This window comes from Alnus glutinosa, chromosome 10 (assembly GCF_958979055.1).
Source record: "Alnus glutinosa chromosome 10, dhAlnGlut1.1, whole genome shotgun sequence".
Taxonomy (NCBI): Eukaryota; Viridiplantae; Streptophyta; class Magnoliopsida; order Fagales; family Betulaceae; genus Alnus; species Alnus glutinosa.
In genome coordinates, this window is record NC_084895.1 from 16,916,245 (window position 1) to 16,939,575 (window position 23,331).

Below are 23,331 nucleotides of genomic sequence, written 5' to 3' on the forward strand. Positions count from 1 at the left end.
TACAATATGTAAACAAACTTGCATCCGACTATGATTATACGTACATACACATAAATATAATCGTATACATAGAATTAATAGATCTAACATTGGTGCATAAAAAAGAAAGAAAGAAAAAAAAATCTAATATTGGGATCCGGATTTGCATAAATTGCATTGTGATAACAGCTTGAAAATTGAAATGAAGCGTGAGATTGAAAATCAATGAAGGAAAAAAAAAAAAATCAAATCTATCCTAAAATCAAGCTTGGATGACAGCAATGTGAAATTCGATTAGGACAATAAATCAAGGGGTACAGAAACACATTACTAACACACACAATATATATATATATATATATAGTTTCTACTTACTAAACTTTAATGTCAAATATAGAAATCCATTCATGTGAAGTGACTATTTGTCTAAGAAAAAAGAAATTCATTATTTTTAGGGAAAAATGTAAATTTGTTCATGGGGTTTCACTAAGTTATAAATAACTCATTGGGGGTAAAAAAGTGACTCAAAACTCTATGTGATAAGCAAAATTTACAAATATGTCCTTGTACCCTTTTGTCCGAAATTTTGATGAAGATTGTAGATTGCCACATTAACACCAATTATATTGTGACACGTCTCATACAATAAAAATTTAGAAAAAAAAAATATATATTAAAAGGTGAAAATTGTATTTTATAAATATATAAAATTTGAAGGGGGTTGTCCGAGTCTCCGATCAAGAGCTTATATACACATGGTTAAGATTATATACCAAGACCACCGAATCACCCCCATTTGGCAATTTGGAAGTAAACAATAATATAAACTTTAGGTAGCACTTACTATTAAAAACTAGCTAGCAAAAGAATGGTGTATAATATAACTTTTACACATACGATTAAGATCACACTTAACCGATGTGGTGGAACACTTATGATCGTAATATACCACCATACTCCGTAGCAGCCGAACCACCCACAATTGTCTTGGGGTTGTTTGGCATCCCTAGATTTGCCTAAAGTGACTAAATTACCCTCATAACTATTGGAAGCGGTTCAATCACCCCTGTAAATGAGCAAATGGGAGGTAGTTTGACTATCCCCTTCAGTTTTGTTTTCTTTTTTCTTTATATTTTATAATTTTTTTTTATTATTATTATATGGGACACATGTTCCGATATGATTAGTGTGGACTTGACACTTTTATAGTTTTGGTCAAAATGTTGAATGCATAGACCACCTATTTGTCATTTTTACTTATCAAAATGAGTTTTCTATCACCCTCAATAAAATTATTTGCAATCTAGTGAAATTTCAAGACCCAATTTTGCAATTTTGCATTTTTTTTTTTAAGTGCTAATTAATGGCTGATTTTATTTAGGACAGTTATGCATTCCTCGCAATAAAAATAGAAAATTTCGCCAAAATATAGTATAAATTTCAGAACTCGCGTAACACCCATTAGCCCGAAATGCCCAACCAGAACTCCGAAGACAGAAAAGAAGCCCCGGAGGACTCGGGTTCAGACGAAGACCCACAATTACAAACGCCAGGCAATGGCGTTGCAGCGTACGAGAGACAGAGGCTGTCTAGAATTGCGGAGAACAGGTCGAGAATGGAGGCTCTGGGCCTGCCCAAGATTGCTTCTGCGTTGTGGGGTTCGGCTCAAAAGGTGAGCGAGAAGACGAAGAAGAATAACAAGAAGAAGAAGGGGAAAGAGAAGGTTGATGATGATGATGACGACGACGAGGATTATAGGCTTGATAAGGTGGAGGAGGAGGGACTGAGTTCTTCGAGTGGAGAGGAAGAGAATGATTATGATGATGATGACGACTATTTAGGTGAAACATCTTCTGGGTCACGTAGAAAGAAGGTCTGTTCTTTAATCTCTGTGCGTTGTCTCTGCGTCTGTGTGATTTACTTTGAAATTTCTTCTTTAGTAGTCTTCAATTTTGCTTCCCCATTTATTTCCCAAGTGGTTTGTTCTATATTTTTGTGAATACCAGTCACAAGGAGCTCTTGCAGTGACTAAGAGAGAGCTTTGTTATACTTCCAATCAAAGCCTTAACTACGAATCACGAATGCTCTTTTTTTGTTTATTACAAAAAATGAAAGAAACCCACGTAGTCAGAAGTCACAGAACAACACTGATAAGTAATAGATGATAAGATTTGTGAAAGGGACTTGAAAAATGGTTCCTTCTGCATTTCATTTTTAAAGACTTCAATCAAGCTTCAGAGTAAGACATTTGCTTCAATACCACCTTAGAGTAAGAGAAGGAACCCTGATGAAGCTACCCTTTTTTTATTAGGGATACTTTCCCTTTGTGGTATTCCACCCCTTGCCTGTTTTTGGTCTAAAGATGAAATTATTAATGACAGTTGGTTGTATTCACCGATTTTCGCAATAATAGGTTTTTTCACAGCAGGATTAACTGCATTTTATATGTTTCGGATCTATTTACTTACTTTTGAGGGATATTTAAATGTTCATTTTCAAAATTACAGCGGCGGGATGAAGATCCCCTACAATTTCAAAGAAATTTGAGAATCTTAGATTTCTTTGAAATCAAGCCATTTTTTACATTGAAATGACGCGAAAAATGCTGCATATTAAAGATATGACATGTTAATAATAATAATAAATAAATTATTCCAAAAAGCTTTTTCTTCACTTTTGAAAAGACGCTTCTTTTTTATTAAATCGAAAGACAGTTTTTTACTCAAAGATTTTATACGACATAAAGAGTAAGAAAAAACCTTTTCGAATGATTTTTTTTTTTTCATTGTTAACATGTTATATCTTTAGTATTTAGCATTTTTCACGTCATTTCGATGTAAAAAACGGCTTGATTTCAAAGAAATTTGAGAATCTCAAATTTCTTTGAAATTGTGAGGGATCCTGATCCCCCTTTACGAGGAAAAATGATTAGAATAAAGTGTTGCAAGGTCATTTTCATTAAATTGGTGTGGGATTTAGTTTCATTGCTGAAATTGGCAGCGCGTGTTTTCAGTAATTATCTAAGATGCTTAGCTATACGCTCTGCTGTGACCTAATTTCTGAATACTGTCCTTTTGCTTTACTTTTGCTCCAGGTGAAGAGTAAAGGTTCAAAACCTAAGAAGAAAGTTCCTGCTCAAACGTGTTTGAGTGAGTCAGATTACATTGATGATGATGATGCACTGAAGCAGGTACGTTTCAATACTTCTTTGATAAATGTTCTTTTACTTTGGCAGATGTAGGTTGAATTTCTGTTTCAGTATAGACCATCAACCAACTGCTGCAATGACGGTCCTACATGATTGTACAGAAACAAGTATGCTAATTCTGTATCATCCATATGCAGGCACTTGCTCTGTCTCTAGAAGGTTCTGCTGGAGTTTCAGGTGTGGTACATTGCGGGCCTTCGAAATTCTCTGAAGCTGATGTAGGGAATGCTAGTCTTAATAAAAATAAGGGAAATACTCGCGTTCAGGAAGATACAGGAAGGCGGAAGAGAAAAAAATCGGTTTGTTTTGGGCTTTAGATTAGTATACCATGCACAGATCTTTTACCTCTTCTTCCCCTCACTGTCTTATGGTGGTTTGCTTTTGATTTCTGGTCAGCAGTTTGCTAGTCGGTTGCAAATGACTGAAGATGAACTGGTCGTGCACTTCTTTCAGTTTGATGGTAATTTCTGCCACCACTGTATTTTGTGTATGTGCATGTAGATATTGGGGAGAGAGAGAGAGAGAGAGAGAGAGAGAGAGAGAGGTTTGCATAAGCGTTCAAAGATCCAATAAATAAGATCGATATTAAGATCTGTAGAAAAAAATAAATAAATAAATAAATAAAATCTAAGGTTTGAAAAATGCAGGTGTGAGTGTAAGGTTGGTATTTGAATATATGTTGTATACAATGGAAAATATGAGTTCTTCAACTTATGGTGTGACTTCACTTTTGTAAGTTGAGTTGAAACTTATTTCATTTTAATTGGACTGAGTGGGCCTTAATTTCAAATCTTAACCAGCCAGAAAGAGGCAATATCCCTGTTTGTCATATCGGTCTGTTTTTCTTAAACAATTTTTGGTCATTGATGGGAGGAATATTGACATGCAGCTGAGTGGAAGGGGAGCATAACTATGAGGGATATAGAAAGAGTAGCAATGGCTCATGATTTTGTGTGGACTGAGAAGGAGTTGGCTGATATGATCCGATGCTTTGATAGTGATGGAGATGGGAAGGTCAGTTCCTTCTACTTTTGGGATTTCTTTCTTCAATTTATATTTTAAAAAATAGAGATAAGTAATTTTTGTCTTATAAATTGTTGGTAAAGGAGCAAAAAAGTACAGTTAAGAAAGGGTAGAGAAGTAATTGAATGTTGTAGATTGAGATGCACATTGGGACCCTTTATTTGGCACTCTTTTGAGAGCTTCTAGTTAGATCCTCAGCCTAGTTGCTAATATGGTGCGTGGAAAAGAAAAAGAAACAAATAAAGTCACTTTGCTCAGCTATACAAACTTAAAATTTCTGTAGACTGTAGAGCTCTGGACACAACTAACAAAGTACTTTATTTCTTCTCGCTTGCCAACTTTGACACAAATGTGTTGTTGAGATATTTAATTAAATGGGAAACATGTATAGCAGTCTCGATGCATCTAGATTCTACCTAGTTTACTCTAGGGAAAGAATATGATTAATGCACTTTTTATCCTTGACAGTAAGATATTGCCTGCATTAGGCTGGCATTGGAACTACATGATTCATTATTGTTTCCGGCACCTAATTTTTGTAGTACTTGAGTTATAAAGCTTGGTTTTGGATTGAATTGTAGTAATTAATGTTTCAGAGAATTGCATGTAGTAATTAATGTTTCAGCATTTTCTCCAAAAATATGAAAATAAAAAGAAGATAAAGAGAGAAAATTCTCTTGAATTGTTCTGTCGTCTGAGGCTTGTAAGAGTTTCCCTCTGTATAAAAAGCTTTCAGAATTTCTGTTGAATACAATTTTTATTTTTGCTAACTGGTTTTATTGCAGCTAAGTCTCGATGATTTTAGAAAGATTGCCGGTCGATGCAACATGATAAAAGGCCCTGAAAATTCTTGACAGGTTCAAAGTATTAACAATCCAGTTGTACAGATCAATTTTCCAGGTATGATGAAGGTGTGGAAGGAGTGGTGATGTGTTCTATGAAAATTTTACCGATCTACACGCGATATATTTATCTTTTTCTTTTCTTTTCTTTCTTTGGTTTATTTTCTACCAAAAATCAGGATAAACTGATAAGTTTTGATCTTTCTTTCCTTCCCTACAGGCAAGTAGCTTTTTCAAGCCCACCAACATATCATGCTCTGGAACCAATCTGCAATGATTTAATCTTGTTTCCAGGATTTTTTTTTGTTGGTTTTAAGTATTAGCTAGTGATATTTTCTTTGATTGTCGAGCTGGGATGATTATCATAATTATATGAAGGCTAATGGTTCTAGGATAATGCACGGATTGAACTTGACTGCAAATACTGATCGATTGCCATGATATATGCGCATTGCTCAACCTGATCCATTCAGGAGTGTGAGAACATGGGTCAAAACATAATGGCATAGATAAACACTTTCAAAGATTGTATCAATCAATGAGGTAGCCATAAGCTTAATTTGATTCAAGTGGTTCCAAGGGTATTTCACAAGTGTTTGAATGAATGGACAAATAGAAAAGTGGAAAAGTATACTTAGCCCCTCAAATTTACACCCCTTTGGCATTTATATTTTCAAACTTTTAAAAAGTGAAACTCATTCCTCTCCAATTAAACACATTCTATTAGCATTTTTTATCAAATTGGATGGAAAATGTCACTTGCGCCACACGTAAGGATTTTTTTAATTATACTTTCAAAATTGTCCTTAAATATTATTACAATATATGTCCTAAAGGGTGGCCGAATCATCCCACATATGCACGAGGGGGGTGCCTAAACCACCCATACAACTTGTGGGGGTGGTTCAGCCATCTTTCCATTTTTAGGGTGGTCTTTTAAGTCTATAGAAGTGATTTAGCCAACCATTTGTGGCTAATTTTAGCAAACCAATTTCAGTAAAAAGAGGCATTTTGAAAAGTTTGTTCAAAAAAGTCACGTACAGGTTGCACGACACATTTTCCTTCTAAAATGATGGTAATGCTGGCGGAGGGTGTTAACCGTAATGGAGTGGATCCAAATCCTCTACAATTAGAGTGAACTGAATACAAGCCAGTTCATGGCTGTGATTTCTTTAAAAAAATCAAAGGTTAAAAAATTGCCACGTATGAAATCAGATACTTCACGGGTATTTAAAGTCCATGGTTAACTCTCTTCCGTCCCAAAGTATAGACGCGAAGCGATGCCAAGTTAACTCTTCCATCTAACTTTAAAAAAAAAATTAATAATAATAATGATAATAAAATTAAAAAATTAAAAAAGAAAAAAGAAAAAAGAAAAAAAGACCTCTTCCAACTTATCTGTATCTCTAATCTCTGAACTAATCTTCTCTCTCATGGCTGAGATTGATTATCCTTCAAAACCAAATACCATCACCACCACACCTCTAAGGGTCCGTTTGGGTTTGCGATTTCAAAAAGTGCGATTTAAAATAACGATTTTAAAATGTGCGATTTGAAAAAAGTGATTTTTAAAAACGCAGTTAAGCGTTTGGCAAAATCGCAGTTTAGCCTTTAAAATCGTGAATTTACCTTTAAAATTCTGCGTTTTCAAAAAAGCACCATCTTATCTGCGATTTGAAAAAGCAGATTTTCTGCGTTTTCAAATCGCAATTTTTAAAAACGCAGTTCCCAAACGATCTATGTTCTGCGATTTGGTTTAAAATCGCACTTATTATCTATGAAATCGCAATCCCAAACGCAACCTAAAGCTCTTTGGCTTCAACATCCAGAACTCAGATTCAAGCAAATCCCCATCTGGGTCAACGTTAGTGATGATAAACCGCAGAAACGGTAAAGCAATTTGTGGTAAGAGGGAGAGCTTAGAGGAAGAGAGATAAAAGGGATTCAAGTGAAGTGGACTAGTCTTTTTCTATTCTCTGGTTTGTCTTTTTCCTAGTTGTTTTTGTTTTCCAGCTGGCAGCTACTAAACCTAACGTACGTCAACTTTGCTATAAGAAAACTTCAATGGACTTTCAAATGAGGTGGCAATTTGTAAACCTTTGATGTTTTTAACACAATCCTTACTGTCAACCGGCAAATGAAATGGAGAGATCCGATCCGGCCGGAGTGGAAGCTCGGTGGCAAAATGATCAAACAAAAGTCTTTCAAAATGCTGGGGGTTAAGCATCATGAACTGGAATTTTAACCATAAGCAATTTGTGTAAGAAAAAAAAAAACAGAAGAGTGAGTAATTGGGAAAACTTTCACAGCCCAAAAAACAAAACGACCAAATAAAGGACAAATGAAACAGGTTTTGGAAAAAATGACCGTTAAAACTTCAAAAAAGCTGTCATTTGATCCGGCCAAAAAAAACCGCACCATGCTAGCATATGGCGGCTTATTAGGCATTTCAATGCATTTTACCCCCAAGTACAAATAACAGTGGAAAAAGCACTCTGTTCAAAGACCTTTGCTATCAATGCTATGTTAAACCAAGCGTTTATCCCCCGGGAAACCTTGACCAGAAGGAAATTCAACTAGTTTTTACATGCTTCAGTCAATTCCCATTCAGGATTCAACAGAAGAAAAAAAAAAAAAAAAAAAAAAAAAAGGTTAATATTAAAACATATGTTCATGAAAAAGTGGGTCACACAATGAATAATGAAGAGAGTTCTGCTGGGGCAATTACAAATCCAGTAAAACCCATTAACCATGTTCTCTACTGTCAATATCTGCTAATACAATGAACAAAAGGTTCCCTTCTACTGTTCACACATCTCCAATATTCCCTAGTGTAACACAGCTTGGAATACAACAAACAAGATTCGTCAGTCACACATCTGTTTTCTTCTGGCTTTCTACATTTCGTTTGCCACAGAGGGGGGTAACCCGGAGGAATAAAGGATTAACACAATTGGTCATGTCCTCTTCACAAGATACCCCAAAATAATGCCAACCAAGCCGATGAGAAGCACGTACAGCAGCGGGATACCGACACGGCTTCTGCTAGCTACATGCCTCAAGAGCTCCTGCACAAGTCCCAAAGTCAGTCCATCTTTTAATAAGGCTGTAACAATTCTTTAAATTGTAATGACACTGTGCTGCTACATTAACTATGGAAAGAACTAGAAAGAAAATAACCACTGTTCAAAGGATCTGCAATCAGAAAGGTTATTGTCACTCTGCCCATCAATTCATCTAATTTTAACAATATTGATGTTACTGCTTTATCAGGTTGACCCCTTGGTTTTGTGGGTAACAAAATGAAATAAAACCGAGTAGATGAGAAAGAGTGAAACCTCTCCCAATTTACCACCATATTACTGGGTAACAAGCTGTCCCTATAATTTGATGAAATACAAACATGGAAGATCATTTTTATATGAGCGACATGCATGTGCTAATTTCGTAAGAGAAATGCTACAAGAACTTTCACTTTTACACTTTCAAGTGCTTACTCTCTAATGTTGCAGTTGTCGCGTCAACTTTTCACTACATGATTTTTTTAATCCCATCTGGTTACTCTCTTTCTGCAACTACCACGTTAGGGAGTACACACTTAGGAGTGTAAAAGTGATAATTTGTGTAGCATTTCTCACTACATAATAGTTTTCAAGGTTGCATAATTCCCTCAATAGCAGGTGTACGTTTGGTGGTCGGGGAAACTGACTAAAGACGAGTTGTATCCGCTAGTATCTCTTCTACTAAGATCTCCAAACACAGGCAAGAGACAATCGAAACCCCACCCCACCAAAAAGAAAAAGAAAACAACCCCAACCACCAAAATACCCAACTTTTTGCTATTTTTCTAAGAGAATATCAGTGCTATGAAGAGGCTTGTTATCATCCTTTGTGTTACAATCTCCTATCAGCAACACATGGAAAAGTCTGACCATTTCATATTCTTTAAACCTACCCTCAGAATTTCACTTCAAACTGGTAATCAAAATTCCTGCTTGGGGCATTCCAGAGAGATGGAGAGCCAGCAAGCGTGTAAGAGAGGAATTATTATTTAGCAAAGAAGATACGGAAAAAGATCCTCAATATCATGTAGCACCTCTGAAAAAGCTCAAAAGTGCCACCGACCTGACCAGTGGCACTTAAGCGATGGTATAAACAGTTGCAAGAGAAACAAAAAACTGTCATATATTAACAAGACTGCTAGGTTCCACAAACTATCTCTTGTTCTACCTGAGATTATTTATTAGGAAGAGACAAAATACTATCATTCAAGTACACAGGAAGTTATGAGAATGGTATCATGAAAATCGCTCAAATCAGCACGCAGCAGTATTACTCAAATTTGAAGAATTTCAGAACTAGTGAATTTTTGCTCTAGTATATAATCATCTTGCGTACAATTTTCAGTGCATCAGCTAAAGTTTTAGAAATATGGAGAAATGTTTGATTTGATGAATGGTTTGCCATGTAGAAATTCAGAAGTAGCTTCAGATTATATCTAAGCATTTCAAGATTGTCATCAGCAAATGATAAGAAAGGAACTATAACTCTGTTAGTTATAACTACTAATAAAATTCACAAATCAGTTATTTTCAGAGGCATTCAAAGACCAAATAATCCCTCCCATTACATCACAACAGGATCTAATGAGTCAATTAGTACATCACGATAATATATGTTGATTTTTTGGAAACACTAGACCAAGAAAGCTACAAAACAAATGCTTATAAGTATTTTTATGGGGTCTGTCATGGTCAAACATAAATCCAGATGATTCTTTTTTGGCTTTTCTCATGTCCATGTCTCTTGCACTTAAGCATAAATCTAGAAAATAAGGAGTCGCTTAGAAGCACTTCAGCAACTAAAAGTAAAATGATTTGAGAAGAAAAATCCCTCACCAGTTCTTGCTGAAGCTTTTTATTTTGCTGAATAACAGAATTTTTCTCCTCGTTCAGCTTTGAAATAAGACCACTTGCCTGGAATCACAAATAACTCAAAGTACCAATTAGTACTATCGAAATCCCAGGAACTGATTCATCAAGTTCTTCCCATGATTAAGAAACAACCTCCAGTGCACTATACCAGTAAATTTCTTTTCAAGGGTAGTAATGATTGGCCAAAAGAATGGGCATGAATGTAAATATTAATGAACATAAAAGTAAATTAAGTTACTAATTGCAAAATGGCACATGAAAAGAACTGCACATACAAGCTGAAATAACACTCAAATTTATTGGACATCATTAAGAAAACATCCTTCCATTAATGGCCAAACTTTTATGGACAGAAACATCAAAGGAGACATGCTTTCATGGAATTACAAACTTCTTTACTAGGTGTTTTTCTCATTTTGTTTTATTTTCATTTCAAGCAAAATGCATGTAATAATTAGTTCTTTACATATCAAAAAAAAAAAAAAAATGTAATAATTAGTTCTTTGGAACCCAAAGGTAGAATAGAAAAACAATTCCAGACTAGTTCTGTTGGCAGCAAGCTCACATGATCAGATGGTCCGAATTGGGTAATTAAGCGAATTCAGAAACAGGGCCATTGAATGGTGTAACATCAATTAAATCAAATGGCTGGGGGGAGGCTTGAAAGATCCCTAGTAAGATGGCAGGTTTCCTCCTAAATGGTCATATACATAAATAAAAATATACACGATATATGTATACATATGTCTATCCGTATGCATAAATATGTGTGCGCAAGTATGCATGTAAATTGCATTTCACTGATTTGGCCCAAGGTATCTACAGTCATCATATCATACCATCTGAAAGCTAGAAAAGAGAAAGCTTTCTCTGTCATAAAGCTCAGTGGCTACTAAGACTGTTTAGACCCACAAAAGAAAAGGTAGCATTTCAGAAGAATGTGATGCAAAAGACAAGAGTCTACAACAATTCTAACCATTTCCCTTACGACATAATTCAGATTTGTAGTACATTGACTGAGCAAAGTAGGAGCAGCATAAGAATTTGCCATATTATAGATATTGCACGTAATATGATGAATAGAATCTTTAAAAAAAGAAAAAATAAGTCAAATTATAATCGGCCTCCTTTTGGTTGACAATAAAACTTAGGAAAAAAAGAGATAAAATTTGAATATTACATATTTTGTTGTTTTACCAAGATAAAAAGAGGTACTTCAACAAACCCGAAGTAACAGATTTAGTAAAAATCAATTTAATGAAAGTTTGCTGTTTTCCCTATCTAAGATTAAAATCTTGGCTTCTTTTTATTCTTCCTTTTTTTACCATATTCTTTAGCAACATTTCTGGTCGTTTTGTATTTTACAGGCATTGTTTCTTGCCGGTCTGATCCAGTAGTCAGGGTTTCTACTCTTACTGTATTTTTAATTTTAATGAATACAATTTTCTCAGGAAAAACAAACTGATCGTAAGTTTAGTGGACCAGATCATTGAATGTTTAAATGAACCACAATTTAATCAAGGATCAGAAAGTCCCCAACTCAAGAGGGAATTTTCCCAAGTATTGACTGTTTAGAGAAGGCTTTGATAACACTTTTCCCCTCTCCCTTTTGCTTCTCTTTTCAAAACAAAAACATTAACAAACGACTCAAAACTATTTTCACATTTATGTCACATCAGAATAATTTTTCAAACAAAGAACACCCCCTAAAAGCATTAACAGAAGGAACCAAATTCTTCGAAGCCAAACTTTCTGACCAAAGATTTTTTAAAACTCTTTTAAAAGGTGGTAACCGTTGAAAATTTTGACTCGTAAGCTTTCAGAAGTCAAACATCCCATCAGTTAAGCTGTACCAAATAAACAAAAGAAAGCATGAACCCTTCCCAACTAATTCTAAATTACTTCTCTTACAACCTATGACCAACAATAGTAGTGTTCTAATAATCAACAACTGGCAATAAACTATATATTTCAATATTATAAAGGAAAATAAAAATTACCTCGGAGGAGTTATCTTGAGGCTCATGTCGCTCAAAAGCTTTTGAGGCCTACAACCAGAGTCATGTGTACAACAAAATTTAACAAACTAAAATGGAGTATAATTCGACAAATACTCAGTGGTGTAAATTAAACAACAAAAAGAAAAAAGAAAAAAAAGAAGGAACCTTTAACTTATTTGAATTCATACACTGATCTATCAAATACTCACCAGTGTAAATTCAGAAGTATTCAGATTCCCGTTATCGGATACCGAAGCCCTTGGTGAAGAACCTTCCTCTGACCCTTCTCGAACTGGCGAAGGTGGTTGAGGTGGAGAAACATAAAGAACCCTCAATTTGCACTCCTCAACATTATGCCCTGACTCCTTATTGAACTAAAGAGCAACAAAATATAAACCCATTTGGTTAATCTATACATTTTCCTAATTAAGCTTAAAAAAAACCACACATAAGAGATTGTATTTTTGTTCATATTAGTACCATTTCTGGGGTTATATCCTTAGCTAACGCTCCAGAACTTGCCACCACGCTTTGAAGCAGGAACTTGTCCTTGCATTGCATATCGACCGGGGAATCCTTTTGTGCTTGCATTGTAACTGAACCATATATGATTTCCAAAAATATATATACAATTACATATACTATCACTCAATCGTATAGTGAGTACATTTACAAAGCTAATGCTTTCACTAATTAAGCACAAATTCAATGTGAGATAGCAACAATAACAACTGGGTAAAGCAGAAAAAAGTTAACGAGATACAAATAATCATCAAGCACAAATGAATAAATTAAGCACAAAATTCATTTCTGTTTGAGAGCGAGAGAGAGAGAGAGAGAGAGAGAGAGAGAGAGACCTATAACATCGCAGGTAGACCTCGGCAACACGATTCCAGTATTGGGTCTCACGCAGTACTTCTTTGGATTCGTGGTCTTCACCTATAGCAAACCCATTCCGTTTCCACAGATCAAAATTATTACAAATACCCAGAACGCAAAAATCCCCAAAAACCACAAAATTTTGAAAATATTAAAAAAAGAAGTGAAATTTGAAAGTGAATTAATCAAATACCAACCTTGAAAGCCACACGGTAATCGGTCTTATTCGACAACTGCAGAGAGCACGAGATCTGCTTCCTCAACTCAACTTTTTTTTAAAAAAAAAAATTGTTTTGATTTCATAAACAAAAACAATTAGAATTCATGAAAAATCAACACTGAAAACAAAAATATGGATCTGAAAGCCGAAAAACAAACATTTTTTTTCACTTTGTAAAGCAAGAGAAAAATCAAACTTTGGCTTTTGGGAAAGCTTACAAGGAAATTGGAGCTCTTGAGGCTCGATATTGAGGAGCTCGCCGGTACTCATCCCGAGACGATCAGAGAAAGACCGCCAAATAGAAAATAAAGCGGTTTCCGGTGAAGAAAAGCGGTTTCGCGGTGAGAGACAGAGAGAGAGAGAGTTTCGAATTCGAGAAGAGAGAGAGAGAGAGAGAGCTCTGTTAAAGCCACAACGTGGGACAGTGCTGGTTTTGTCTGTCCATGCTTTCGGGTAGTTGTTGCCTCCGGTACCTACTTGTTCGGTTCATCCAATTCGAATTATGGGTATTTTTGTCTTTTCAACTATATTTTTGTTTTCTTTTTACTAAATAAAACATGATACATCAATTCCAGTGTAATATTGTGAATTCAATGTGGTGTTGGAAATTAAACAAATAATAAAAAATTGTATCATATCTCATTTTTAGGAGAATAAATATATTACTCACAAAAAAGTGTAAATAATTGACAAATTAAAAGATTTCTAATTGATTAATAAATTGTGGTAGACTACATAAATTCACCAATTTAACAAAAATTCTTAATAAGTTTGAGTTAGTTTGAAAAAATACTTGATGCAAGGGAAATGTGAAATCATATTTTATTTTTTGAGGATTGCTTTATGTTTTGAGTTGTTTGTTAATCTATTTATTTTTAAGAATATAAAACAAAAATTTAACAAAATAACCCGATATTCTATTTATGTATTTTTTTTTTTACAACCTTGCAATAACATTATTAAAATTGTTTTTGACTTGGCTATTAAAAAAAATAAAAAATAATATTCGTTTCTTTCTTTCTGGATTATTTTGAAAAGCAATCTAATTGGTGTATACAACCCAACACTCCGGTAAAAATAAAAAATTGGGTCTATAAATTACTGATAAATGATTGTTGTACAACTCCAATAACTCTTTTTCAAACTAATCATTAGATCTGTTTTTCTACATGTGTCCATAAGTATCATATCTCTTGAATTACTAGGCATGCGGCTATAAAAATCTTCTAAAATACATGTTTCCTTAAAAAAATTTATTAATGTTTGGGTAATAACAATTAGGACAAAAATTTCCTACAACCTAATTTGTAGGAAATTTTATACAACTCATATATAAGATTGACATGTGTTACTTGGGTTAAATTTAATTAGTATCGCTTTGATTTAGAAGTTTTAAAATGTCCGAATTAAAAAATTAAAAATAAAAAATAAAATAGTAAAAAACAAATAAAATGTAGTTAATAAAAATACAATATTTAAAAATAAAGTTAAACGTTTAGTAAAATATGCAATTGATTTTTTTTTTTTTTAAAAAAAAATAGTTCCTTAAACAACCCATAAATTGTGTGTTTTTATAACGTACCTCATTGTCTAATGCGCAAAAACAAGATTTTTTTTTTATTTTTTTTGACGTTTTCAAACCGTTTGAAAAAACAACTTAAACATTTTCTTTAATTTTGTTTAAAAACAAGTGTTTGGCCGATGAAATCATGAAACCAAACAAACTCTTATATAAATCATTCGAGACTTGCTATTCCTCTAACTTCTATTCAACTCATTTTTAAATTTACTATTGGATCTGTACGACTTACATATTTATTATTAAATTTGAAAAAAAAAATAGATGGAATTGTACGGGGAAAAGAAAAAATATTATTTCTCAAATCATCAATATGTTAAATTCATTAAATTACTGCTCTGTTTTTTTGGGTGTAAAATATTTTCTATATTTTATGGAAAATATTTTTCTGAATTTTTCAGTGTTTGGTGCAACCGAAAATGATGGTAAAAGAAAATCATTTTCATTTTGATCGTAACATCCTCTTTAATTTTTGGAAAACGGTAAAATCGAAAATCGTTTTCTCTATTTAAACTCTTCATTATTGTATGTAAGTTTGTGGGAATTCGTCATCGCCGGGCATTCGAGTTTCTTGGTAGTTCGAATCTACCATCGAAGGTTCCCGAATTTTGGTATCTCGTTGCCGGATTCCGAAGCTAGCGACCGCTGCCGCATTTCGGCAAAACAAGCCGGAATCCGGCCGGTGCCGAAATCTGGCACTAGACCCCTGAAATTTGGCTAATACAGTCGGAATCCGGCCAACCCAGATTCCGCAAAACTGGGTGGAATTCAGCAATAGTATCCAGAATCTTGCCGACCAGTGACGAAAAATACAGTAATCGGAATCTTACCGGCCAAAATCTCGTCATCGGTGATTCCAAACATTGAAAAATATTTTTAAAGAAATAAATTTTTTCCTAAAGAATAATTTCGTTGAAAATATTTTATGACAAAAAATATTTTACGTAGAAAAAAAAAAAAAAAAAAAAAAAAAAAGAGCATACCGTACATAATGTAAAGTTTGGCAAATTCAAATTACCAAGTTTTGGCAGGATTCACTTAAATCCCACTCGTGCCCATCTATGTGTAAGTGTACCCATTTAACCCTGAAGAATGACATGTGAAAGAGACTGATGTTTGGAAAGACACGGCAATTGCAAGATTGTGTTCGAACTTTGATCAGATTCGGAACCTTAAAGTCGTCGAAGCAGGAGCCGGTGAAGTACATGAATAATACAAGAAATTATCAAACACAAAGTGTGAGTTGCCGGCCGGAATAAAGTTGGTTGGTTTCTTGAAATTCATAACAGTATTTGTTAGAGATTCGAATAAAATCCACAACCCAAACTAGGAACATGATTCATTTGTAGAATCTAATTGTAGGCCCGGCACAGGCCCATTGTCAATTGATTCTGTGCAAACAAAAGAAATTAACTTTTTTTTTTTTTTTTAATCGTCCGTTGAATTACAAGTTTAAGTTAATATGAAAAAAAATATATATATTTTTAAAGAAACTTTTCTGAGGTCGGTTGAATTACTACTTATTCGAAAAGTTTAAGTTAATAGAAAGAAAGAAAAGAAAAGAATTAATATTTACGTAAGAAAACCTTTAAATAAACTTTTTTGAATTACAACTTATTTGAAAAGTTTAAGTTAATAAAAAGAAAGAAAAGAAAAGAATCTAATATTTACAAAAGAATACTTTTAAAAAAACTTTTTTGTCGACAGTTGAATTCCTTTCTTATTCGAAAAGTTTAAGTTAATAGGAAGAAAGAAAAGAAAAGAATATACTATTTACATAACAAAGAAAAGAACAAAAAATTTTATGTTGGTTGAATTACTACTTATTTCAAAAACTTAAGTTAATAGGAAGAAAGAAAAGAATCTAATATTTACACAAGAAAACCTTTTGAGAAACTGTGCAAAGAAAAGAAAAGAACAAAAAAAAGCTTTTCGACCGCCGATTCAATTACTACTTATTCGAAAAGTTTAAGTTAATAAAAAGAAAGAAAAGAAAAGAATCTAATATTTACAAAAGAATACTTTTAAAAAAACTTTTTTGTCGACAGTTGAATTCCTTTCTTATTCGAAAAGTTTAAGTTAATAGGAAGAAAGAAAAGAAAAGAATATACTATTTACATAAGAAAGAAAAGAACAAAAAAATTTATGTTGGTTGAATTACTACTTATTTCAAAAACTTAAGTTAATAGGAAGAAAGAAAAGAATCTAATATTTACACAAGAATACCTTCTGAGAAACTGTGCAAAGAAAAGAAAAGAACAAAAAAAAGCTTTTCGGCCGCCGATTCAATTACTACTTATTCGAAAAGTTTAAGTTAATAAAAAGAAAGAAAAGAAAAGAATCTAATATTTACAAAAGAATACTTTTAAAAAAACTTTTTTGTCGACAGTTGGATTCATTTCTTATTCGAAAAGTTTAAGTTAATAGGAAGAAAGAAAAGAAAAGAATATACTATTTACATAACAAAGAAAAGAACAAAAAATTTTATGTTGGTTGAATTACTACTTATTTCAAAAATTTAAGTTAATAGGAAGAAAGAAAAGAATCTAATATTTACACAAGAATACCTTTTGAGAAACTGTGCAAAGAAAAGAAAAGAACAAAAAAAAGCTTTTCGGCCGCCGATTCAATTATTACTTATTCGAAAAGTTTAAGTTAATAAGAAGAAAGAAAAAAAAAAAAGAATCTAATATTTATAAGAGAAAAGAAAAGAATTTAATACTTACATGAGAATACCTTAAAAGAAACTGTATAAAGCATAGAAAAAACAAATTATGTCAATTGAATGATTAAGAAGAAAATAAATAAATAAGAGAGAGAGAGAGAAATTATTAAAAATTTACGTAAGTTATAGTGATTACCTAAAAGTAACTAATCAAAAAGAAAAAAAATGTCCCTCGTATCAATTCTCCATGTTTTCTTCCCCTTTACAGTGAGGCGTTTCAGGCTCTCTTGGTTGCCGTCTAGCAATTATTATGGAATTATCACACTTTATTTTGGAAGGAAATTCCCTTATTGTTACTTTGGCGCTTTAACTGCCCGCATTTACTCAAGATTTGCAAATTGCTTCTACTATTTCCACCATCATTTCCATGCTCCCTTCAACCACTAGCCAGTAAAGTTAATGCAAGCGTAAACTTTTGTACTCATCATGTGACAAATTGGGCCGCGACTAAAATTTATTCTGACTTCATTCCCGTCCTCTCTCATTTATCTGGTTTTTTTCCTTTATGTTTAGGAAGAGACTCTCCCTCCTTTTTCTTTGTTCCCTAGCTTGTTTTTCTCTCTTCTTTTTTTTTTTTTTTTCTTTCATTGTACTTAAAAAAAAAAAAAAAAAAAAAAAAAAGAAAAAGAAAAAAAAAGAGACAAGTTGCTAGATGCATATTTTGCTTTATATTAATTAAATATAAGCAATATAGAGATTTTTAAAGCATTTGTGAAGATGCTCTTAAGAAATTTAGTCAACTTTAAATGTAGTGGATCTCGTTGTGAAACGTATCTCCACACTGGCCAGATTCTTCTGCGCACCAGACCCAATGCTCACCGACAAAAGGAGTTGATGATGATAGCAGGAAGTGACCTCCCTAAATATCCCACGTATTATTTAAACAATTATAAGCAATATAAAAATAGAAAGAAGAGCCACCATAAATTCCATAATCAAGCCAACTTTGTCCGACAATAATCTCAAGCACATTATTATTTGTTTTTGTATGACTTGGACCGTTGACCAGCATAGTTAAACTGCACAAAAAGGACCATCTAGTATTGCACAAAAATACACTGAAATAAAGCATCTTCCTGGGATGAAGTAACACACTGAGCCTAGTTACCAGACTAATTACAATTTAATTGTAACATTATCTAACTGCTAGTAAAGTGATGAACAACACAGTTTATTCAATTGATACACAAAAAATCTGTATGGGGGAAGCCAGTTTCATGTAGTTTTCACTGATACTAGATTACTAACCATCAGCAGCAGAAGAAGGCTGTTGCTGACGAGCTCGGGAAGTGAAACCAGCAAACCAAGCAACCCTCATGAGCTGCATGCCTAGAATCAGCACCCACCATGACACCAACCCTCGAAGCGTGTGCATAACCCACGCCGGTGCACTGAGCTCAGCCCCGAGCTTCAACCCCCTCATCAGCTGCAAGACACGGTAAGCCTCATACACGACGGGGGTCACCAGCCAAACTGGTGATTGCCAATGCCATGTGAGCATCTCAGTCAGAAGCTGTACCGACAGAAGCAGAAGGTAGGGACCCAATAAAACAGCAAATGAGATGAAAGATAGCTGTGGTTGGAGAAAACCCTTTTGGGATCCATACAGCATCACCAAAGGGATAATAAATCCAGTCACAGTTGCAACAATGTTCCAAAATTGGTAAGTAAAAGGAGCTTTGCTTTTGCAAGCCTGTGTTGGGTGCTTTGGCCGGGCACAAGAATCAGCCATGAGGAGAAAAAGGGTAGCACCAAGATTGAAAATGCAATCAAGTCCAATCAAGGAGAGCAGGCTGGCTATGTTGGGTCCAAGGAAGATGGAAGATATTGGTAGCCACAAGGTCGGAACCATGCCTGTACCAAGTAGAAGTGAAGGGCCCAGAAGCCACATTGGCCATTTGAGGAACTGAAGCTGCACCACAGGTGAATTACTTGTGTCAGTAAGCTTTTCAGTGCTGGTTACTGGAACTTCAGCTGGGTTCTCAGAATTAAGGGTTTCAAATATGTTGGTGGTTTTCTTCAACAAGTTATCACCAGCAGTCTCAGTGGGAGGAGCATATGTGACTGGCGAAGATTCCCATGGAGTCAATTTTGTGCAGCAAATGGGGGGACGTTTAATGCGAATCTGAGGGAAGCTAAGTACACGGTGCACATTCGAGGATTTCAACAATTTCAAGCTTCTTGGGTGGATGTGGGATATACTAATGGTTGACATTGTGGATCGAATTCTGGCTAATGATGCAAGTCCTTGATTTATGGTTCAACCTTTGCACCTTTGAGCGCAACTATGCCTTTTCATTCTCTGAAACATATGGAGTTCAAAACAATAGGTAACAAAGAAAATAGCATAAGCCATTAGCAGAAATAAGAGACGTAAAAAGAAAACTGATGTTAACCAGGTAAGAAAATCATAAACATTGACAAGAAAATGAAGAAATCATTTCCTTGTGTGAGGTTAAAAAAAAAAAAGGTGTATATGATAACCATAGATATTAGATTGAGGAGACAAAAGACAAACATAATATACTTTTCTGTTGCACAAGGAACAAGTTCAATTATAAGATCTCCTTCACATATCCTGATAGTATTTTTTTTTTAATTTTTTGAAGCGACATGCACACTTAATGGGTCTTGAACTTGCAACCTCACCCTCCACTCCATTCTTATGGTGGAGGAAATACAATTTGAGCTAGAACTCATTGGTAATCCGTGTTGATTTTTGCAAGCAAATGTTCAAATATTTATTACTGTGTTCTTAAAACATAAAGTTTCTTTTAAACTGCCAAAAGCCAGTTGTATCACAATTGAATAAACTTCATAACACGCAAGCACTGCAGTTGAGCACGGTTGAGTCAATGACAACACCACAGATAAAAACTTGTTAAGTTTTCAAAGCAATCACTAATTGGAGGAAAATAGTAAAGGAAGCAAGGATACAATCAATGCAGTTTTTTGAATTAAGCTTAAGTACTTCTTGTTTCTAAGTAAAATACAAGAAATCCTCCTATGCAATAAACAAAAGCTTTCACCAGGTAAAGAGAGTGAAATGAAAACTAACAATGGATCTGTTCTTCACAGATAACTCAGCAGCGACAGTGTTTCTTAAGGTGTAAAGGGATTATATATGTGTAGAATGACAGTGCATATGATTCTGATAAGCAATCCAAACTTCTTGGTGCTACAATCCTTGGGGGAGGGGGAAGGGTACTCAAACATCCAGATTTAATCCAATTGCACCAACATGACAATTACAGCGAATAAATCCTCCTCATTAAGAGAAAGTGTCCACCTTATTAATAGCTGAAGGACTTCATATTGTGACCTATTATTTGGGACATTGTAATCTAAATGGAGACACAGCTAAGTGTATATGCATACACAAATAAGTAGGTGCATAAGATGCATACAAGAATTGAAACATACATCTAGGGATTCAAAAAATTTCTTCGATATTTAGTAAAGCACAACCATCTTTGGAATTAGATACGACTTGGCCTCACGCTCAATTCAAAAAAAAAAAAAAAAAAAAAAAAAAAAAAAAAACCTCTGGCCTGACCCATCAGATGTCATCAAGTAAAAGTAAAGAAAACAGATGTCATTTCCTGTAACTAATAAAACACTGATGCTCTGCGTGCGTGTGCATGTTCAAGCACCCACACGCGTGGACATTATCACGGAGTTTAGGATATAGATGAATCCCAAATGAAATGAATGAAAGCTATTATTATATATGGTACAATTTTTATTTTTAAACAAAATAAAATAAGATTTACTCATCTCCAAGGCAACATATAACACAATAGACTGGTGTTCCTAGAATGATATTTGAGAGAAGGGGCAGGTAGTGGTTTAGACATCCAAATACCCCTTCATGTACAGCAAGAGGGGACACAAGTTTGTCATACCACCATTTGAGAATCTTGCTAGTTAATTCTAAGATACTTATAACTTATAAAACCAAGAAGGCTGTAGTTCCTAACCCTCAACACTAAAGACTAACTTGTAAATTATAAGATTCAGTAAAGATCAGCAAAATCTGAAAGTTTTGAGAATTTTACAGCCCCAAAATAAGAAGCCATGCTCCACCACAGATCATACCACCAGTTAAAAGTAGGCCCTCCAGGAACCCAATCGTAATGATAGACAAATATCTAATTTCTATGAGAGAATAGTATTTATAATCACTAACCATTTTTGTCTTTCGATAGTTACACAATAATCTTTTTGTGCCTGCACTGCTTTTCTAACAGATATCACTAACTGAACCATATAAGTTGAGGAACTCTATTTAATAAGAAAAAGAACTTAAAGAGTAGGCTTACAAAAACTAACCATTAAAGGATTTTAGTGAAAGCTCATATGACATTTATCAGAATGACTCTAAAGCTATTAGCATGATCAAAATTCCACCCTACCCCCAACCCCCTCAAAAAAAAAGAAAAAAGAAAAAATCTATTTGAAAGAAGCACATTGGTAAGAAGCTTAACTCCACATGCTCCTTTAGCATATCAAAAGATCACACCTCTATGAAGCAAGAGAAATTTAGAAACCAGACCAGGAAATATGGGAATCAGTAAGTTAAAGTGTTAAACGATGCAATAAAACTCCAAAAATAACAATCATACAGAGGGAAACATCGTATTTAAACATATAGTACACATTCTCATGAACAACTCGAGCTTTAGGACAACTTCTCCAAAGCAAAGTAAACCAAATTGTAAAATTTGCTCCTCTTGGCATTTCATCAGTAAGTTTACACTACCAAAAAAAAAAAAAAGGGAACTTCCTGTGAATATTTGAAATTTAATAGTTTCGACTCCTAAATTTATCGTTTCATCAATATTAATACTTAACTCAATCTGCTAATGTTTCCACACGTGTGTTTTTATACGTTTATCAGTATGTATAAGTACGGTCTCCTCTATGTCATCCCAAATTTATCTAAGACCTCCAAAGAGACCACAAACATAGAACTTCTCATATCCTAATGTAATTAACTAAAAACCAACACAATATACCACAAATAAAACAATACTTATGACAATAGTAGCTCAAAATTGTGCTTTTCTTATGACAATAGTAGCTCAAAACAATACCACAAACATAGAACTTCTCATATCATGCTTTTCTTATGACAATAGCAGCTCAAAATTAACAGGTCATCAAAGAGTTAGAGGTTTTTTCTTTCTTTCTTTTTCACTAAAAAAGAATCTAAAACAAACCCAATACAATAATCTTAATCATGTATTTACGCTCTTTGGCACCCTAACCTTTAACTTTAACTGCATACGAGAATACCCTTTAAAACCCAGTAACCAACTAGAAACATGAAACATGTTTCATCTAAGAGAGACTCAGCTGAACATAAAAGTCGACTCTTTTTCCTAGTTTTCCTTTTCATTTCACTGATTTCTTAGCAACCAAACCGGCCATAAAAGAAACAGAAATGAATTGTGAAGGAGGCCTTTGGCTAATTAATACAAACAAAACTCAAAGAGATAATGAAATCAGGGAATAAACTTCAGAATTACCTGTTCGAGTAAACCCTCTTGGCCGATTGATCAGGCAAATGAATGAGATTGTAATGGAGGGGTATCGTTCGTCCACAACGTTAAAAAATCTGAATGTCGGAGAAGAGTTTGGGCCCCAGTTTTACTTTGTTGTGTGGATTTTGGGTTGGGCTAATTGTATACATTGATATCGATTTACGTCATTATTTAGATATTTATACTAATATATGAAAATTAAATATTAAATGTTTTGCCATTAATATCATATTTTTGGATAAGCAAGAATTTTATCCCTATTAATCTTTTGATTTTTATTACTACAAATTAGTTATCAATGATATTGTTATACCAAATCTTTTTAAAAAAATATAGAGGTATTTTACCATATAGATTACTTAAATTCTAACCATTATTTTTCAAGTAATGATTGAG

The 23,331-nt window shown here is 33.9% G+C and overlaps 3 protein-coding genes and 1 long non-coding RNA gene across 5 annotated transcripts; 1 reads left to right on the forward strand and 3 right to left on the reverse strand.

Moving 5' to 3' along the window:
* Positions 1 to 1,416: 1,416 nt before the first annotated feature.
* Positions 1,417 to 5,449, forward strand: LOC133879909 (uncharacterized). Of its 2 annotated transcripts, none has more exons than XM_062318724.1 (7): positions 1,417 to 1,852; positions 3,074 to 3,169; positions 3,325 to 3,486; positions 3,584 to 3,647; positions 4,077 to 4,201; positions 4,996 to 5,110; positions 5,273 to 5,449. In XM_062318724.1, the coding sequence occupies exons 1-6, from the start codon at positions 1,451 to 1,453 to the stop codon at positions 5,062 to 5,064; spliced, it is 918 nt and encodes a 305-aa protein (XP_062174708.1). In that variant the 5' UTR covers positions 1,417 to 1,450; the 3' UTR covers positions 5,065 to 5,110; positions 5,273 to 5,449. The 2 variants fall into 2 exon arrangements, with proteins under 2 accessions (XP_062174708.1, XP_062174709.1); XM_062318725.1 differs by having other exon boundaries at positions 1,419 to 1,852; positions 3,587 to 3,647.
* Positions 5,450 to 6,384: 935 nt separating this feature from the next.
* Positions 6,385 to 6,995, reverse strand: LOC133879910 (uncharacterized). Its single transcript, XR_009902159.1, has 2 exons — positions 6,855 to 6,995; positions 6,385 to 6,536 (listed from the first exon to the last, which is right to left on the reverse strand). It is a non-coding gene; the product is annotated as an uncharacterized LOC133879910 (long non-coding RNA).
* A 727-nt stretch (positions 6,996 to 7,722) lies between these two features.
* LOC133880079 (vesicle-associated protein 1-2-like) lies at positions 7,723 to 13,521 on the reverse strand. The gene is made up of 8 exons (XM_062318962.1): positions 13,304 to 13,521; positions 13,063 to 13,133; positions 12,844 to 12,925; positions 12,467 to 12,582; positions 12,196 to 12,360; positions 11,987 to 12,034; positions 9,951 to 10,028; positions 7,723 to 8,120 (listed from the first exon to the last, which is right to left on the reverse strand). Exons 1-8 carry the CDS (start codon positions 13,353 to 13,355, stop codon positions 8,010 to 8,012), a joined length of 723 nt encoding a protein of 240 aa, XP_062174946.1. The 5' UTR covers positions 13,356 to 13,521; the 3' UTR covers positions 7,723 to 8,009.
* Positions 13,522 to 18,294: 4,773 nt separating this feature from the next.
* On the reverse strand, positions 18,295 to 23,070 carry LOC133880301 (uncharacterized). Its single transcript, XM_062319238.1, has 2 exons — positions 22,921 to 23,070; positions 18,295 to 19,691 (listed from the first exon to the last, which is right to left on the reverse strand). Exon 2 carries the CDS (start codon positions 19,602 to 19,604, stop codon positions 18,633 to 18,635), a length of 972 nt encoding a protein of 323 aa, XP_062175222.1. The 5' UTR covers positions 19,605 to 19,691; positions 22,921 to 23,070; the 3' UTR covers positions 18,295 to 18,632.
* Positions 23,071 to 23,331: the final 261 nt, after the last annotated feature.

What these genes read in the sequence shown, in the direction of transcription:
- LOC133880301 (XM_062319238.1), bottom strand. Translation starts at nt 19,604, where the DNA reads ATGTCAACCATTAGTATATCCCACATCCACCCAAGAAGCTTGAAATTG.
- LOC133879909 (XM_062318724.1), top strand. Translation starts at nt 1,451, where the DNA reads ATGCCCAACCAGAACTCCGAAGACAGAAAAGAAGCCCCGGAGGACTCG. An exon ending in CTGGGTCACGTAGAAAGAAG is followed by an intron (nt 1,853 to 3,073) that starts GTCTGTTCTTTA and finishes CTTTTGCTCCAG; the next exon opens with GTGAAGAGTAAAGGTTCAAA. An exon ending in GCACTTCTTTCAGTTTGATG is followed by an intron (nt 3,648 to 4,076) that starts GTAATTTCTGCC and finishes ATTGACATGCAG; the next exon opens with CTGAGTGGAAGGGGAGCATA.
- LOC133880079 (XM_062318962.1), bottom strand. Translation starts at nt 13,355, where the DNA reads ATGAGTACCGGCGAGCTCCTCAATATCGAGCCTCAAGAGCTCCAATTT. An exon ending in TCAAGAGCTCCAATTTCCTT is followed by an intron (nt 13,134 to 13,303) that starts GTAAGCTTTCCC and finishes TTTAAAAAAAAG; the next exon opens with TTGAGTTGAGGAAGCAGATC. An exon ending in AAAAGCTTCAGCAAGAACTG is followed by an intron (nt 8,121 to 9,950) that starts GTGAGGGATTTT and finishes GGACTTGTGCAG; the next exon opens with GAGCTCTTGAGGCATGTAGC.